General features: G+C 31.0%; 1 protein-coding gene across 9 annotated transcripts in view; it reads right to left on the reverse strand.

Annotated features, from left to right (window-relative positions):
* Hgsnat (Heparan-alpha-glucosaminide N-acetyltransferase) overlaps positions 1 to 18,424 on the reverse strand; it is a 126,455-nt gene that overhangs the window by 32,430 nt on the left and 75,601 nt on the right. For 6 of the 9 annotated variants that reach the window (XM_085821844.1, XM_085821840.1, XM_085821841.1 and 3 more), the window contains exons 6-7: positions 11,113 to 11,164; positions 7,075 to 7,172 (exon numbers count right to left, since the gene is read on the reverse strand). In XM_085821844.1, the coding sequence (XP_085677970.1) occupies positions 7,075 to 7,172; positions 11,113 to 11,164 (150 nt within the window). The remainder of the gene's footprint in view (positions 1 to 7,074; positions 7,173 to 11,112; positions 11,165 to 18,424) is intronic. The other 3 variants (XM_085821845.1, XM_085821842.1, XM_085821843.1) reach the window with 1 other exon arrangement.

Consider the following 18,424-nt stretch of genomic DNA (forward strand, 5'->3'; position numbering starts at 1 on the left):
GAATGTGACAGAGAGGTTAGTGAAAACGAAAAAATTTTGATTGACAAGTTAGTCGGTATTCTCGGCACAGCAATTAACGGGACTTGAACAGAGGAACTTTGTAACTGAACAAAAAATTATGTCTGTTTATAGAATTAAAGAGAAAGTATTATCACATAAAACGAAGCAGCTTAAACAACTTACATTGAAAGAAATGTTTAATAAAGTAAACAAATAAATATTAAGCTTTTTTTTGTAAATTTTGATACCCTTTAGATCATAATTGTTCTTTATTTCATAAATTACGGTTTCATATTTTTAATTTTAGAATTTCTGCATGCCATCTTACGCGATTTAAACTGATGATCTATACTCCGGAAAACTCGATAAGCCGGAATCGACGAAGTCCCGACGAGTCCAGATTAAAGACTTTTGACTGTATTACTATCTCTCTCTCTATATACATTTTTCAGAAAAGAAAGCTATTTAAATACAACAATCTTATGGATTACACACAAGTACACAATTTCTGGTAAAAAAGTACATATACCTTATTTTTAAATTATACAGATTATTACTTACTGATTTAGAAAACTCATAGAGCTTTTCAAGAAAAACAGTTTTTAAGAGAATTTAGTCAGGCACATCAATAGTAATAATGGTAATAATTCAGACTAAGTATTTTTAGATATTAATTTTATTTAAATTCAAATAAGCAGGAATAAAATAAGAAATGATTGCTGTATTTAAGTTCAAAAGGATAATTTTAATCACTAGCAAGTAAAAGGTAATACAACCAAATTTTGTCAGCATGGAAATGATTGACATGAACATATGCAGAGGATACTATTTGAAATTTAAAATTTGTTTCTTTAAGTTTTAGAAATATTCCAAAAAATTCAAATTTCAATTCAACAAAAATCTTTTAAGTTATTCTATCATTATAAAAGCATGTAATGCAAATTTTGCATACACTAAAATTGTGCCCTTCTTGTTTTATTTAAATTTTTAAGATATGTAAGTAATCAAAGAGCTCACATTCTTTGACACAAAACATTATGTTGGCACAAATGAAATATTTGGTTAAAGGCATAATGACAATACAATATCTGGGCCATAAGCTTTTATATAAGTTACATATGCTGTATCACAATATCCTGAGAAGTTTGCACAGCAGGCTATGAAGCATAATGCTGCTAAAGAGTATTTGTCAAAATGAACTATGAAAAACACAAATCTGCAAGCGCTTTTCTTCTATGAGTTTAAACAGGGACATTCTGTACCAGGTGTAATGCAAAATACAAATATTCCATCTCACAAAGATACTGCTCACGAAGGCTTCATATGTCAGTGACACACAAAATTTTGTGTGGAACACCTTTGGAAAATGAGCCTTGCAGCAACTTACTGACAATAAGTCAAAATGAGCTTTAGATGAATACATTAAAACTGACAGCAGACAATATGTCTACCATCGCAGACAAGCTTATTATATAACCTAGCATCATTGTTTGATATCTCCAAAACATTGATATAGTGAAACTAGATGCTTAAGAGCCACAAGACTTGACATTAGTCAGCAAAACACATCACTTGGAAGTGAAGAGTTTATTTAAACCAAAGAATAAACAAAAAGAAATCAGATTATTAATTTTAATGAAAAATGGTTAATGTATGATATTATAAACAATGAACACAATACATAAATCATGGTCAACAATTACGGCATTATCCCAAATTACTTCTGCAGTCATAAAATGTACTACTGCTTTCAATGTCCTACTGTTGATATAATTCATCACATTTTTCTTTTCTGAAATAAAGGTTCATTACAGTGTTTAGCTGCACGAAATGAATGAATACCTTATCCTTAGGCAACCAGCAGGTATGCCATCACACTGTATGACAATGCACGTTAAACATTTGCAGACTATCAGAGAAGTGCAGTACAAAATGCCTTTCTCACCTGCCAAATTTCCCTGACTACTATCTCTAATTATTCGTACTGTACTGTTTCTCAGCAATAAAATGTTTATTGACAACACAGAAGTCCAACATGTAGTTGCAACTTTTCATCATAACCTCCTAATTTCTTTCACCAAGAAATCAAGTCACTGGCAGCATGATGATAAAAATATATGGATGCCAATGAAAAAACTTAGACTAAACTGAAATAATTAGATTTAATCTGTTTAGCATTTGAAAATGATATATTTTATCACACATATTAACCTTAAAAGGTTACAGTCACTTAAATTATTTTTAGTACACTGGAAGGAAAAATTACAGAAATATCTATAAAAAATTCATGTAACTTTAATGATTTTGCAGCTACTAACATGGAACTTTTGAGATCTTTAACCCATTAACCGCCAAAACTACAAGGAATGTTTCTTTTCTCATGAAAATAATAACAAATATTAAATTAAGCATTTATAACATAAATTTACATTGAAAATAAAAAAAATGCTCTTACCTATGGAAAACGCGAGTGTTGCGTTCGCGCAACGTCAGCGGAATAAGACTACGGACGTTTAGTGAGTAGGATTGTACTCGTGTGATGTTTCTTTTGAGTGTAGCGCAGGATTACTTTTTAGCTGTATAACGTTTTATAAATCTACAAATCACTTTACTTGTAATTAATTTAATATTAAAATACACATTGTATTTCTTTTACAAATACAGATTATTTCAATAAAAGATTCAAGCATGAAAAGCTTGATTACAATCATGAAGTAAAGCTACATTACATACTTTGCATCTATAAACAGTCTGGCTATGGTACTCTTTACAACAAAGTTTTTTGTTATCAATGGACTTTACGATAAAATGTCTACCATCTCCATGCAATGGTTTTTGAATTCTGAATTTACTAGGTCTTCCTGTTGCTGATCTATTTCTGGCTAATTCTAAACTCTATATAGGAGTTTGTAAAAGGAGTTTGTAAATTCTCACGTCTGAAATCTAAAAGAGACTTTATACTTCCAGTAGTAAAAAGTAATGATATTTAGTAAGTTTAGATATGGTATCATCTCATATAATTTATCAGTATTGTCAATTTGACTATTGTCAAATGCAAATTCTGCTTCATATTCCTATACTGCAAACGTGATATTGATTCTCGTACAACAGGAACAGAAATGTCCTTATCAAAAGACCAATACGTTTTTTTCTTGAGGTAAAGAATGATATCCTGTAAGCAATAATATTCCAATAAATCTTCTCATATAGGCTTCAGATGGGGGAAAAAAAAAAAAAATTCTGGGCTTCCTTTTTTTTTTTTTTTTTTTTTTTTTTTTTTGCTGAGTGTATATATTTGTCTGGTCAATGAGAAGAGAGTAAATGTCTAAACCAAATCGAAAATCTGTGCGCTAGTTTTACCTTGTATTTTGTCTTTTATAATTTCTCTTCTATCGCTTTCTTCATGTTCTTCCCGAGACAGTTCTTTTTTTATAAACTTTTAACAGTTCTTTTTTTTATAAACTTCAAGATTTCAGTCTTCTGCTTTTAAAACTTTTTAGTATGACTATAACTGTTTTTTGGAGGCTGAAACTTACTTCTTACATGAATTTCAACTTCCCCAGGAGTACCATTTGGTAAAATATCATTATCATTATTTAAAACATTGCCATTCCTTTCTCCTTCGTCACTAGCTTCTGCAATTTGTGGGGGAACAACAACAATATCAGTTTTATTCTAGTAATTATTAACATTATCATCACCTGTTTCTTTATCAAAAAATCTTGAAGGGCTTCTTCTAATGTAAGATACCTCGTTCTAGGCATTTTTAAACAACCAGAACATGAAACAGAACATCGAAATGAATGAATGAAAAAGGAGATTGACTACCTGTTTCCTGCTGACGCTGCGTCAGCGCAACACCTGTTTTCCCTTTCTTCCCAACGCAAATATAAACATCTGACTGATGTAATGTTCTGATAAACGGTGACCTTGACTAAAAATAGATCACTCATAAAGACGGCGATTCTTTCGTTAAATATTTTCAGCAAAAATACCCGGTCGAAAATTTTGCTTAAAGTATGAGATTAATTATTATAAACAAAATGATTGTTGAAGGCAAATATTTTTTTACAGAAATAATCTTCATAATATTCCCTACACAAAATCATCTGCTGGTATAAAATATCTTAGGTAGTTATATTTATATACGCATTTATTTTGACCGTTGCGTCAACGCAACACCAGCGGTTAATGGGTTAATTTGTGACGCCTGACATATCTTCAAAAGGCATAGCTGCCTATTTTTACAAAATGTAAAATAAAATAAGGACACAGGAAATTTGATATAAAATGGGGTAGGGAAAAGCCAGTGTTACCACTTTTTAAAGATACAAAGAAAAAAACTGATCAAGTGTGCAGTTATCCTTGACTAAAATGCAAGACTTACAGTGATCTTTCATGCTGTGTATTAGATTCTCCTGCAGTAATAAAGTTATTCAAAATAAATGGGACATTGAAGCTCCAGAAAAGTACTAGCTGGGGGTTGCAGTGATGCAAATTAGCATCCTGAATATGCATGGGCCACATCCTAGTGTGTTTCATATATCATGTTCTACCAGCTTCAAAATTAGAGAACATAACATATGGGCCACTCTTTTCACCTTCAAGGTAATTGGTCATGAGTACAACAGAGATGAGTATTATCATCCATTAGAAGGAAGTTATAACTAAACCCCTAAACAACTTGATATAAGAATCAAGAATCTCATCACTACATATTTCAGTATTCATAGCCATACTATGAATACTGAAATAATAAAAATGTGTGATCAGTGTGGCTATTCAAAGTTATGCTTTCTCATACTACAATTCCATGACCTTTGTACCAATGCCTTTCACAGATGTTTTCAGGCTTATATGTATTTGCGTTGATCCAGATTGCCACATATTGAGAAGCACTCTGCAAACAAAAATAAGACTCATCAATAAAGAAAACTCAACTCCAATCTATAGTACTCCAATGACAATAATCTTTGCCCTACGGCAACCAGGTGCATTTCACAGCTCAACTCAGTGGGACATAAATTATGGTTTTTTTTTCCGACAATTTCTTATATTGTCGGAAAACCTGTCAACCTGTCATTCATATCTGGATAGTAAAGTTTCTGTAGCTGCAAGAAACTCTCTAGAAATCTGAGATCGGTTTCATTTAGAAATTATTGTAAAAAATAATTTTCAACCTGGTTAACCTGGTTGTCTGCTTACATACATCACCAATGCATTTAATCATTTCCAGATTCTCGACATGATACTTTCGGTTTTTAGATATTTACAGATCTGTACCAATGTCTATCCTATTTCAGTTATCCCAATAACATGCCATTTCTCACAATCTATCAGAAACATTCTAAATGACATGCTCCACCTTTCATATGCAAACATTTTATCAACCTCTTTAAAATTAGAATGTGAAGCACCCCCTTGCATTCCTTTTTACATATGAAACAGGCATAAAAATTTGCATATTTTTGGAGCAGTGACTGTAAATTAGATTGGATTATATGATAATACTGACCTTGAGCTACCAATTATGTTCTTCCACCAGACTTCATTTAATAAAATTAATATAAAATACCTTTCTGTAGCTGTTCCTTTAATTTTTTTCATCACTGCACCAGTAAAGGTAAGTTATTTATTAAGAAAAGGGATTCAAGGGCTTTCTGTCATAGATTATATCAAATGACTTCTGCCTCTCTGAATGACATTAATGGAAACTGGCCCATACTATTGTCACATCATAAATAGCATATGCAACCAGACAAGATAAACTGCTGTTCATCAGAATTACTTATTGAGACACTTCAAATGGGAAGAGTAATAAAAGAAAATGATAGAAAGCCAAAAAATACTTCTAATCTGTTTTGTCTGAAGTTTAACATGTTCTCCCTAGGGTTTGGCATTCTCCTGACTGACTTTTTTAAACTTATAAAATCCTGCTTCTGAATTATTTCAAAACATTGCACCATTTTCACCTGCTTAATATATGTGAATTAAATGAAATGTTATGAAATTCTTTTGAAAGAAATTGTTCCTAATACTGATGTTAGTAAAAAGCAGTTTTGGTCTCATGTGCTTGTAATGCTAACAATGATTTCAATGCCTATTCCACTTTGACTTAAATAAAGATGATTGTTGAAAGTCTATTTAATCTTTGAAAAGCATTAGAATTTATATTTTAACTACAATTTTGTATTCAGTTTTGAAAGTGCTTAAAAATATTCTCTCATTAAGCAAGTTATTAATAATACATAAAAAAGGCCGTTAGAAGCAAGTATGTGGGTAATTAAAGTTGTGGTAGAAAATGCATCAGTAATCAAAATCTAAATCATTACTTCAAATAATTAATTTTTCTTTAATTTGCAGGCATTGATGTGTGCACTTAAAATGTAACAATTTAGTTACACATATGCACACACACACATGCACACCTAAAAACTTTAAATCAAATGCTTTTTAAAAAAACATAAAAGAAACTATGTGAACTATACATAAAATTGTTATAAAGTATAAAAATAACTTACGAATTTTAGGGAAAAAAAAAAAAAAAAAAAAAAAAAAAAAAAAAAAAAAAACATTAAAAATTATAAGAAAGGAACCTATTTATTTTCCTCTCACTTATTAAACAATCTTAGTCCAATGTTTTCCAAACTTTCTAGCCTTATACAGGCATATGCGATTTGTTGCAAACCATCTGCATATAGTTGCAATTCATCATGATTCACTTCCACATTGTTATGATTTACCATGCATCACATATATCCATACAAATTTTCTATAGAAAAACATATGAGAAAAAGAATTGCTACAAGAAATAACATAATGATAAAAAGAAAAAAATATGCCACTATTAATTGATGATTATAAATCAATTTTTAATCATGAATCATTAATAAAAAAATTCATTTTGATTATATTCAGCGAAAAGAATTCTTCAAAATTTTCATAATCCATTAGAAATCTCGTTCAGCCCACTGCCACGACCCTCCAGTGGCAAGCACTAATTCATAAGATTTACAGAAAAAAAATAATAAGAAATATAGGAAATAACATATGCCAGCCCTAAGTTTAAGTTACCCTCGCACAGTGTCCAGAGAACGTAGCCTACGCTGCACAGGTTTCTGTTTCTTGCTGTCATTGATGGAACTAGTAGAAGAATATGCTGCAGTCAGGTCCTAAATATAACAGTTATTAATATGTTATTAAGTAGTTATTTTTATATCAATAAAAAAGTTAATTTTAAATAATAAATTATCCTTTATTACAAAAATTTTGCAGAATTATTCTTTTGATATTACTATAAAAATTTCATACATAAGTTATTTAGAGTAAATTAGCTATTTTGTTAAAGATTATTAAAATTTATTTAATATATACCATACAGTAACACAGAAAATGGAAAGTTACTGAATCAATAATTTTTCTCAAAATTCATTCAAATTTTTAAAACTATTGTTAGATAAAGCCATTATTTTCAACTGAGTCATTTTAAACATAGTAAAGAAATCTATTCTAAACTATGTTTTACATAATTTGATAAGATTTTTCAAGTTAAATATGTTTCATAGTTGAAACAGACTTAAATCAGATGTCTAAAAAATATTGCAAATTCACAGACATCAATCAACGAATTCTATGAGTTAGTTTCTTTTTTTAACCCTAAGTCTGACATTTAATACCCAAGAAGTTAGCTTAAACATGATTATCATATGTTATTAGCACAATAAAAAATGTAAACACATTAAAACTTTTTCTGCAATCCTCCCCCCTCTTATTTTCGAATTTTTGGCAAATTTAGCACTAAAATATACGCATCTCAAAACAAAATCTTTTCTAATATTCCCTAAGCACCCCAAGAGGAACTTTAAGTGTCAGACAAAATTAACTTTCTGAATTCAGCTGTTAAACTCATGATTTTAGATTAATTACATAATTAACAGAGCAATACTTACTTGAAATTAAAATAATATGAATTAACTGAAATTAAAATTATTAGTTTTTACATTACTTAGATAAAACAATCGGTGAACTAAATTTTATTAAAAATAAAGATAATATTTCTTAAACTAATAAGTAAACTTTGATCAAAATGCAAAATAAATATATAAATAAAATATAAAAGTTAAACGTTTTATTAATTATGACATCAGCTCTATTTACTGCTGCATGAAAATACACATTATATTATTATTTCCTATACATTTTTTTCTCTTTTTTTAAAGGAATAATGAATTATCAATAACAACAAATGCACACTTTCATCTACAACAGTCATCAGATACATTTTACACATTTTAGTTACTTACTCATTAGCAGAAGAACTTTTATGTCTATTTCCCCAATTCTTTCTTTGCTTTCAAAATGAAGTGTTTCTTGTCTGGTTTTGGCTCCTTATAAATTTACAGTTTCAGGTTCATAAAGTTCAGAGGTAACTGCAGTTAATGTAATTCATAAAGTTCAACTTTTGGAGCAGCATTATGCCACTCAGCTAAGACAGAAGTTTTCAACTTATCATCTTGTTCTTACACGTTGTTTAAAAGTTGGTAGAATGAAAAGGACATAGTTTAGAATAGATTTCTTTACTATGTTTAAAATGAATCAGTTGAAAATACTGGTTTTATGTAACAATTCTTTTAAAAATTTGAATGAATTTTGAGAAAAAATTACTGATTCAGTAACTTTCCATTTTCTGTGTTACCGTATGGTATATACTAAATAAATTTTAATATTCTTTATCAAAATATCCACTCTTATAAAAAGGATAGATTAGCAGGATCACTTTCTGCACACAATCTCAACAGCTTACAAAATGCTAATTTTTAGCTTGTCCCATGGTATCACATACTGCAGTATTAATATATATCACATACTGCAGTATTAATATATATTTTTTAATGAAAATTAGTGATATTGAGCTTTATAAGGTTTAAATACATCCAAATAAATACTCTATGATTTACTTTTACAATCTGTTGGTAGAAATCACAAATTCATGTTTTTTATATGCAGAGTGTCCATAATTTAATCACTGGATAACAAAATTAAATTTAAAAAGTCATTTTACAAAGTAACAGGAAATAATTTATATCAATATAAAATCTTTAGTTCAAAGAATTTTGTCTGTTCCAACTTTTATTACTTCAACAGGGAACTTGTCTGTTTACAGACAAAACTGTGTCATGCAGTGAAAAAGCAATGTGCGTTCTTTAGTTATGTTAAACGAAATTCCTGAAAACAGTTCAGAAGCAATTTCAACTTGAATTTTATAAAACTTCATCAACAGAACAATCAATTAAAAGATGGTTAAAACAGTTTCAAGAGATTAGAGATGTTTTGCATAAAGGATGTGCAGGTAAGCCAAATGTCAGTGATGAAAATGTTTCCACCATTCAAGATGTGTCATATGCAGTCTCAGTAAATTCCCTCATTGTGCCAAACAGTAAACAAGAATTCCCAGGTTGGCTGTTCATAAAGCTGTTCATGAATGGTTCAAAGTGACTGTGCTTAAATTCTGGATTTGTCAACCAATCAAATCTTATGATTGAGTCACTCATAAGGAAACTTCTGTAGATATGCTTGACCATATCAATAATGATGCTCAATTTGTTCACATTAGAGGAGAGGTAAATTGACAAAACTGCAGGATTTTGATGCCCCAAAACCCGCATTTTAGAAGAGAAACTGAGCAAGGTAGTCCTTAAGTTAATGTTTAATGCCCACTAACTCATAACAAAGTGATTGGTTCCTTCTTTTCTTGGAGTAATGAATTAATTCAGATGATTACTTCGATATGTTGACATTGTTTTCGGTACTGTAATTAGAAGACATACAGTCAAACACTTATTTCCAACAGGATGAGGCCCCTTGTCATTGGGCTACATATGCATACGAGCTCCTCGATGAAACATTCCCAGATCATTAAATTGGAATAGGTGGATCAATTTCATGGCCAAACTTTTTTTTTCTCCAGATGTCACACCACTTGATTGCATTTTCTGAAGCTACCTAGAAGAATTGAGTTTATGCAGCAGAGTCCGCAGCATCAACGAATTAAAAAATGAAACCACAATAGAAAACAGCTACTGTGACTTCACAAATGTTTAATAATCTCTGAGGGGAAATCATGGACATATTTTATATCCTCTGAGCACTAATGCTGCTTATGTTGAAGTGTATTATTACATAATTTTTTGAAATGCTAAATAAAATTCAGTCACTTTCTCCCTCCATTTCTCATTCTGTATTATTTAAAACATATCTTTAATCTGGTGAATAAATTATGGACATCCTGTAGTTGAATTAATAAAATCAATAGTGATTGAATTAGTAAAGTCAATACAAGGAGATGTAATATTTTCTGTTTTTCTTTCTAAAATCAGATGAAAATGTGTAAGTGGAAAAAAAAAAAAAAAAAAAAAAAAAGCACAGTTGGATGTCAAAGACAATAATCACATACATTAGCATGACCTAAGGGCTGTAAATGCTATTAAAAGATATTCATTTTTATAAAACATTACGATTAAATAATAATAATACAAAAACTACTGCTAAATTGTTTTAATATTTTTTTGAACCAAATTAATTAAAACAAACAAAAAACCAAGGATATCATCAAATCATAAATAGATTATATTCAGTGTCTTAAAGCATTACAGGATTTTCTAACATCAACTACAATAATAAAAAATATTAATTATAAGCTTGATTTTACTGAAATAAACTCCACAGATATTTAGACATTGAATTATTTTCTATTTATGTGGATTTTTTTTTTTTGGGGGGGAGCATATCTTTTAAAAACATGATATACCAGATTTTTAACATGGAAATTTAGTGTGGGGGGGGGGAGAATAAATAAATGTAACATGTGGAGTAATTAAAGGTATGAAAATGCATTTGTCTAAGTGCTGCCAAAATACTGATAAAATTTGCAGATGAATTAATGTTAATAAGCAACCTCATTAATGTGAAAGATGGTTATTTATGAGTTAGAAAGATTTAGGCAAATACAGAAGTTTACATTCTTATTTTCACCTTTCATTCCCAACAAAAGCCAACACCAATCCAAAGCACAGTTAACTGGTTGGCTTCATAAATACATGAAATTCAACTTACAACACTTACATCCATGGAATCCCGGTGAAGCAGACGATTTATTACTTCTGTTCTGTTAAAAGAAAAAAATAAATAAATATAAACTAAGAAGATTATTAATAACATAAAGGGGGAAAATAAAATATTTATAATTTAAAAATATTATCTATTTTAATATATCATCACGAAAGACATTTATGAATATTGAGATCTGGGATACAGTATACATTCTGAAACCTGTGTAGTGACAGACTGTGAAAGAATAGTCCCAATGTAGCTCATGTATGTCATAAAAAGTGACTAAAATGGGTACCAGTGCTTGGGGTATAGCTGAATATTCTGCCCCTGGAGGACCAGTATTCTGTATATCAGGGTACTGGTCCTCCAGGTTGACGTTGGGCATAGGGCTAACAATTTTACCCTGTAAGAAATCCTCTTGTTGTAAAGTCTAAAGAAGATTTTTGTCTTCACAGGAATAATCATTAAAAGATGGAGTTTGGTATACACAGTTGGTCTAAAGTCTAAACTAGATTAACATTCCTCAATGCTAAAGGATGTTAACCACTTTAAGTGTTTTATTGGAAGAAGAAAGTGTTTGTCCTGAATTAAACAAAGGCAGATTTGACAATAATGCATAGGGAAGGACATGGACAAACAAGTGACCATTTCTATTATGGCCAAGCCCATGTTACTACCACAGAAGACAGCTGAAGAAGGCATTGAACGGTCAGAAATTTCACTCACACATGAAGTGAGATGCAGCTGCTCTTCATCAATGACTTAAGACCAACCTTCAAAATTTTATTTTGATGGCATCTGAAGATTAGTCACACATGTCTCAGCACCTATGGTAACTTTTCCTAAACAAAAAATGCTGTGACATGCTCATCATGCAATATATACTGCATAAAGTGTAATTAAATACATTTATGACTTTCACAGATATTGCCCACAACCTGATTTTAGTTGATCAATCTTATATTAATAAAACACAAAAAGGATTATACTGCATAAAGTGTAGTTAAATACATTTATGACTTTCACAGATATTGTCAACAACCTGATTTTAGTTGATCAATCTTACATCAATGTAACAAGAGTATTCTAAAAAATATTAATATAAAATATGGCCCCTTTCTGGAAGCCAATATTAAGGTATAATTTTCCCAACATGAAAACCATACACACTTGGAAAAAAAGAATTGGGTTAATCAGCCAAGCTACTACTACTACTAAGTTTTTATGCAGTTTCTTAAATTTATTTGTGTAATATTTCCAGTTACAAACAACCAGAAACTGATCGCTTTGATAAATCAAGTGCATATGTATTTTCAAACACAAAATTGAAACCTCTTTTAATGGGTACTCTAATTTTATATGTATATTTCAGAAGACTATGGAAAAATAACACATTAATTTAATTTTTCTTTTCATATCTTTGTCTCATAAAAGAATGTTTTAGTACTGCTTCATTGTCACAATGTTTTTTTTTTTTTTTTTTTTTAAATCAGTATAATTAAGGGTTAAAGTTTGTATAAAAATATAAACAATTTGATTTTTGATTTTATGTATTTGAAATGATAGTATATATTAAGCTGTATTTATGTATTTTGTGTGGGAAAATAACATTATTGTGTGAATTTATTTAAATTTAATTCTACATGTATCATTTTTCACAGGCTTTATTAAAGGTATCTACAAAATACTGCTGGAAGTGCACATCCAGCAGGGCACTCCAGCTCTGAGAGTTTTGGCACTGGCTTGCAAAAATCGAAAACTGCATCTTTAATCTCCCCCAACCTTTTTTCTTATATATTGGAAAAGAAATCAGGCTACAAAATACATTTGAAACAAATATTTTTTCCATGTAATTTGGCCCATTTGTATAGTATCAATTTATTAGCTTTGTGCTGTACAACTTAATACGATCATATGTGTAGTTAATTTCATTTGGTAATTTAAACTCTGAAAAATGTCATTCACAGGAATGGATGTAATCAGAAATGTTTAAATAGAATAAATAATTCAGAAAATGTTGAATTTTCCAATATAGTGAACTGAAAAACACCATAAGAATTCTGAGTTCCTAAATTATCCTTACCAAAGATATAAATGAAGACCTACATCTCACTGTAAGACTTAATGTTTTTACATGTTACATGTTTTTCCCCCAATCAGTCTTCAAAATCACAATAAATTTTTTAAAAATAAGTCTTCATTATTAGCTTCTGAGAAATTATGTACAAAACAAAAGTTATTATTGTATATTTTGATTCAAAACTTTCAATTAATAAAGTTCCGGCTATATAAAAATCATTAATTCTAAAATTTATCTTCAGGGTTTATGGTTAGTTGTCATGATGTTTTTATTAAAACTAAACTAAGCATATTGTTCATAGACGTCTTTTGTCTTAATCAAATTTCATCTGCAGTTTTAAATTGTGATTCTTCACTTAAATCTTCCCATCCTAATTTTTTACTTCATTAATTTAAAATAAATTCTTGTAGTAAGAATCTGTCCTCTGTTCCAGGACAGTGTTTTTATTTGACTATTGATATTATTTGAAAATCAGTAAAGTACAGTAACTTTAATATTGGAAATAGAAGCATATTGTTCATAATGCATAAAAATGCCACCAATAACAGACAAATCCAACCTTCTATCTTTAACTGAAGATTATCGAAAAATATTTTACCCCATAATTTTATAGGTTAAAACTAAACAGGAAAAAAAAAAAAAAAAAAAAAATTAAAGCATGTTATTTTTATGCTAAATAAAAACTCAGCCAATGAACTATAAAATCTTAAAATTGTTGAGAACATGGAAGTACAATGGAAGGGATTTGTTATTCAATTCCCTCCATCCTCAAGAAAATAAAAAATTCTCTACATGCATAAACTATATACAGATTAAAAATGCATAGATTTTGCATTCTAAGCAAAGCAAATTTTAAAATACATTTACCTAACAATGCAGATAAATCTATTTTTGACTTTTTTTACATAATTCGTATACAGTAAACTCTCGCTACGACGATACCTGATACAACAATAACTCCCTCTACTAAAATAATGTTTTGTGGTCCCGGTGATTTTTACATATAAACTAATGTTAATCTCCCCTCAATATTGCTACATTCTCTAGAACAATAAACCTCTGTAAAACGATTTTTTTCAATCTAAATTTCAGTATTATTTTCTCTCTTTATAATAATATTTTGATTTTCAAATGCTTTTTTTTTTTTCCGTTTTCTTTTGTTATTTTTTCAGTCTATTAAGACTCATTGCGGATATTCAACTTATCCCTGAATAAATAGCTATTGTTCAGATTTCAAAACAGATGAAGACCACCCTTTTGGGAATTGGAGTGGGTGAGGGGGGTGAAGTGTAAATGTATGCCTAGTCTCATTTCCCAGTAAGCTTTGGAATTCTGATAAGGTTTAAGGACATCTAGACCTGTCTGGTCACCTTGTCACAGAACAAGTGCCCTTTGTTAGAGGAACAGGGGGAGATGGAGGCGGGGTGTTGTTAAGTGACGTACTGAAAAGTGAGTTCAAAGGTTGTTTTATAGTCTTTAATGATTTTGAGTTCTATGCGAAACGTTTGGTTTAAACTTTTCTTTCTTTCACGCGATATTGTTCCCTAAGATGGCAGGGCGAAAGCAACTATCTTTTCGAGATAAACTGAACATTATCAATGATGTCGATGAGGGAATGAAGCAGATTGATGCGGCTAAGAAACATGAATTATCGCAATCTACAGTTGCAACGTTCCTAAAGAAGAGAAAGCAAATCGGAGATGCTGTAACTTCAAATGAAATTAACCCAGAGCGAAAACGACTGAAAGTTGAGACAAATGAAAACATTGATGCTGCTGTTTTAAAATGGTTTCAAGAGATGAGAGCAACAAATGTTCCAATAAATGGACCTTTATTATGTGCAAAAGCACGGAAATTTGCAGCAATGCTAGGGAAAAAAACTTTCAAAGATAGCAATGGTTGGTTAATGCGTTTTCGAGATCGTCATGGAATAACTTTCCAAGAAGTTCACGGAGAGAAAAAGTCAGCCCCGATAAACGACGCAAATGAATGGCGGCAAAACAAGATGAAAGAAATCTTAGAAAAGTATGCTCCAGAAGACATTTATAATGCAGATGAAGCTGGGCTGTTTTTCCAACTCCTACCCGATCGAACATTCGCATTCAAGGGTGAAAAGTGTTATGGAGGGAAGAAATCAAAGCAGAGACTGACTGTTCTTCTGTGTACAAATAGCACAGGAATGCATAGAATACAACTTCTTGTCATTGGTAAATCATTGAAGCCAAGGTGCTTTAAGAACGTGAAAAGTCTTCCCGTGGAGTATAAAGCAAATAAGAAGGCTTGGATGACGTCTAAATTTTTTTCCGAATGGTTACAGAAGTTAGACAATGAAATGAAGAAGAGAAAGAAAAAAATCGTTTTGTTGATAGATAACTGCGGTACTCACACGTCATTTCCAAAGCTACAAAATATCGAAATCGCTTTTTTCCCTGCCAGTTGCACTTCAATTTTACAGCCTCTTGATATCGGCATAATTAGGTGCTTCAAAGGATATTACAGAAAACGGTTGGTGGACTTCATACTTGTAAACTTTGAAAATAAAGTAGAAGACCCTTTCAAAGCTGTAAATGTCAAGGAAGCGTGTGACAATATTGCTGGAAGTTGGTGGGAAGTAACAGAAAAAACCATTCAGAATTGCTGGAAAAAGGCCGGTCTTTGTGTTATGGAAGATAAGAAATCTGATAATGATGAAAATTCCATAGATAATGATCTCTCAGATGATCAAGAATGTGTTTTGCACATCAAAAAATCCGTATCCCAACTTGAGGAAACAAGCGGTAAAAAGTTTGGAATTAGTATAGAAGACTATTTAACAGCAGATGATGATCTTATGGTTTTCGCAGGAGTTACTGATGAAGATATTCTCTCTGAAATTACTGATGAGATAGGAAACAATGATGAAGATGATGATGATAATACAGGTCCATCGCAGTCCTTATTGTCATCCCAGGAAGCTCTTCAATCTGTGAATTCTCTACGGACAATTTTTTCAAGCCTTCTGTCGACAAATGAAGAACATTTTCGTGCACTAGACTCAATGCATACAGTATTGGTGAACTTAACAGTTAAAAAAATCAATAAATAAACAAAAATATTGGATTATTTTCAATAAAAAGTGTTTTCAGGTATGTGAATATTTCTGTGCTTATTTTCTGAATTTATCTTATTTATTTATTTTTTTAGTATTTAAACAACTATTATTAGTATTTTACAAATTAATTTCTTCTAAATATAGACTTAAAAGTAGTATGTTATGCACCTTAAACTAATAATAATAATAATAAAAAACTCTTATTAAATGCTCAAAATATGTGGGCCCTGGATATAACAATATGCCTCTCTACAACAATATATTTATTTGGTAATTCAGAAGTCAAACAACAAAAATCAGCGTTAATTTACAAAATTTTCACAGGACTAGTTTCGATGGTTTTACCGAACCATCATCTTCAGCTGCAAAACCGCAAATGAACAAGATAGGAAATAATGTTTAGATAAGATAAGAAAGCCTGGACAAGAATAAGCAAGTGGCGCCATCTGTTGGCGAAACCAGAACTAAAACATAATTTCTCTAAAAGCCGAAGGCAAATTTGGATTGGAATTAGGATCGTTAACTAGAACAGAAAGATTTTTATGAATGTGAAATGCCTCTAGAAAATCCAGTTCTCCAATGGAAGATGTTTTTTGAATAATTTTGGTAGCAGAAAAATTGAAAGTGTGATTTTCGGACCAACAATGTTGAGCAACAGAAGACTTCTGTGTTTCCTTTTTTCTAACATATGCCTCATGTTCTTTGACGCGAAATTTTAAGGCTCTCTTAGTTTGGCCAATGTAAATTAAACCACACTGGCAAGGAATCCTATAAATACCCCAGGAATTCATATCCGGAATGGGATCCTTGAGTATAGAAGTTGGAATTTTATTGATGGGAGAGTAAACAACCCGAAAGTTAAATTTCTGCAAAATATGTGCAACTTTATAGCTAATTGATGGAAAGAAGGGAATGACAACAGAATTTTTATAATCTCCTAAAATAAGAGTGTGGCTTTTAGTGTGTTGAGATGAGAATTTTTTAACTGCTTGATTAATAATGTTGGGTGAAAAGCCCCTGTCAATAGCTATTGCTTTTAAATAATTTAGTTCTTCATCAAGGGCTAGTTTGGAGGAGCAAACTTGAAGAGCACGGAAAACATAGGAATAAAATGAAGCTAACTTTTGTTTAGTCGGATGACATGATTTAAAGTGTGGTGGAAGGCAAACCGATGAAGGTTTACAGTAAACTGTAGTACTGAAGTTGGATGTGTTACGTGTGACCAGAATGTCGAGAAACGGAAGAGAATTGCAAGTCTCAAGTTCAAAAGTGAACTGAATAGCAGGATCAATAGAATTCATTGTTGAAAGAACTCTATTTAAATCATCTTTATTACCTTCAAACAGGGTAAAAGTATCGTCTACGTAGCGGAACCATGCCGGGAAGTTTAAAGTTTCAAACAATTTTGATTCATAATAATGCATGTAGATATCAGCCAGGATGGGACTGAGGGGGCTTCCCATGGCTAATCCCTCAGTTTGCTTGTAATATTTATTTTGGAAAGCAAAATGTGTTTGTTTCAAACAGAGTTGAGTGAGAGAAATTAGCTCATCAATTTCGATGCAAGAGAAATGAAATTCGCGAAGTCTGGTTTCTAGACATCTTAATGCACCCTCCACTGGGACATTGGTGAATAATGATTTTACATCAAAAGAAACCATGAGTAAATTACGAGGAGAAATGTTTTTAACCTTTTTTACACACTCTATTGAATTTTTTATGGTGTAAATGTTATTGTCTAATAGATTGGAAAATCTAGAAACTAAATATTTAGCTAATGGATACGAGGCAGTACCTAAATTTGATACAATAGGGCGGAAAGGAATACCACTTTTATGAATTTTGGGAAGAGCATATAACCTGGCACCATTCGCAACAGATGGGATAAGCGAATGTTTTAAGTTGCTTGAAATGATTTGCGAAGATTTGATCGCAGTTTTTACTTTGGATAAGTCCGAAGGTGAAGGATCTTTAGGGATCGGATTATATGGTCCTTCGTTTAAGAGTTTAGTGACACCATCGATGTAAGTGTTCTTATCCATGACGACTATCTGGCCACCTTTGTCGGCCTTTGAAATGACAATATCCGGGTTAGAATGAATCTCGCGCATTGTAGCTCTTTCTCTCGCAGTTAGATTTGGTTT

Source organism: Stegodyphus dumicola, chromosome 8 (assembly GCF_044657685.1).
Source record: "Stegodyphus dumicola isolate Sdum_Otavi_A_Nest chromosome 8, ASM4465768v1".
Taxonomy (NCBI): domain Eukaryota; kingdom Metazoa; phylum Arthropoda; class Arachnida; order Araneae; family Eresidae; genus Stegodyphus; species Stegodyphus dumicola.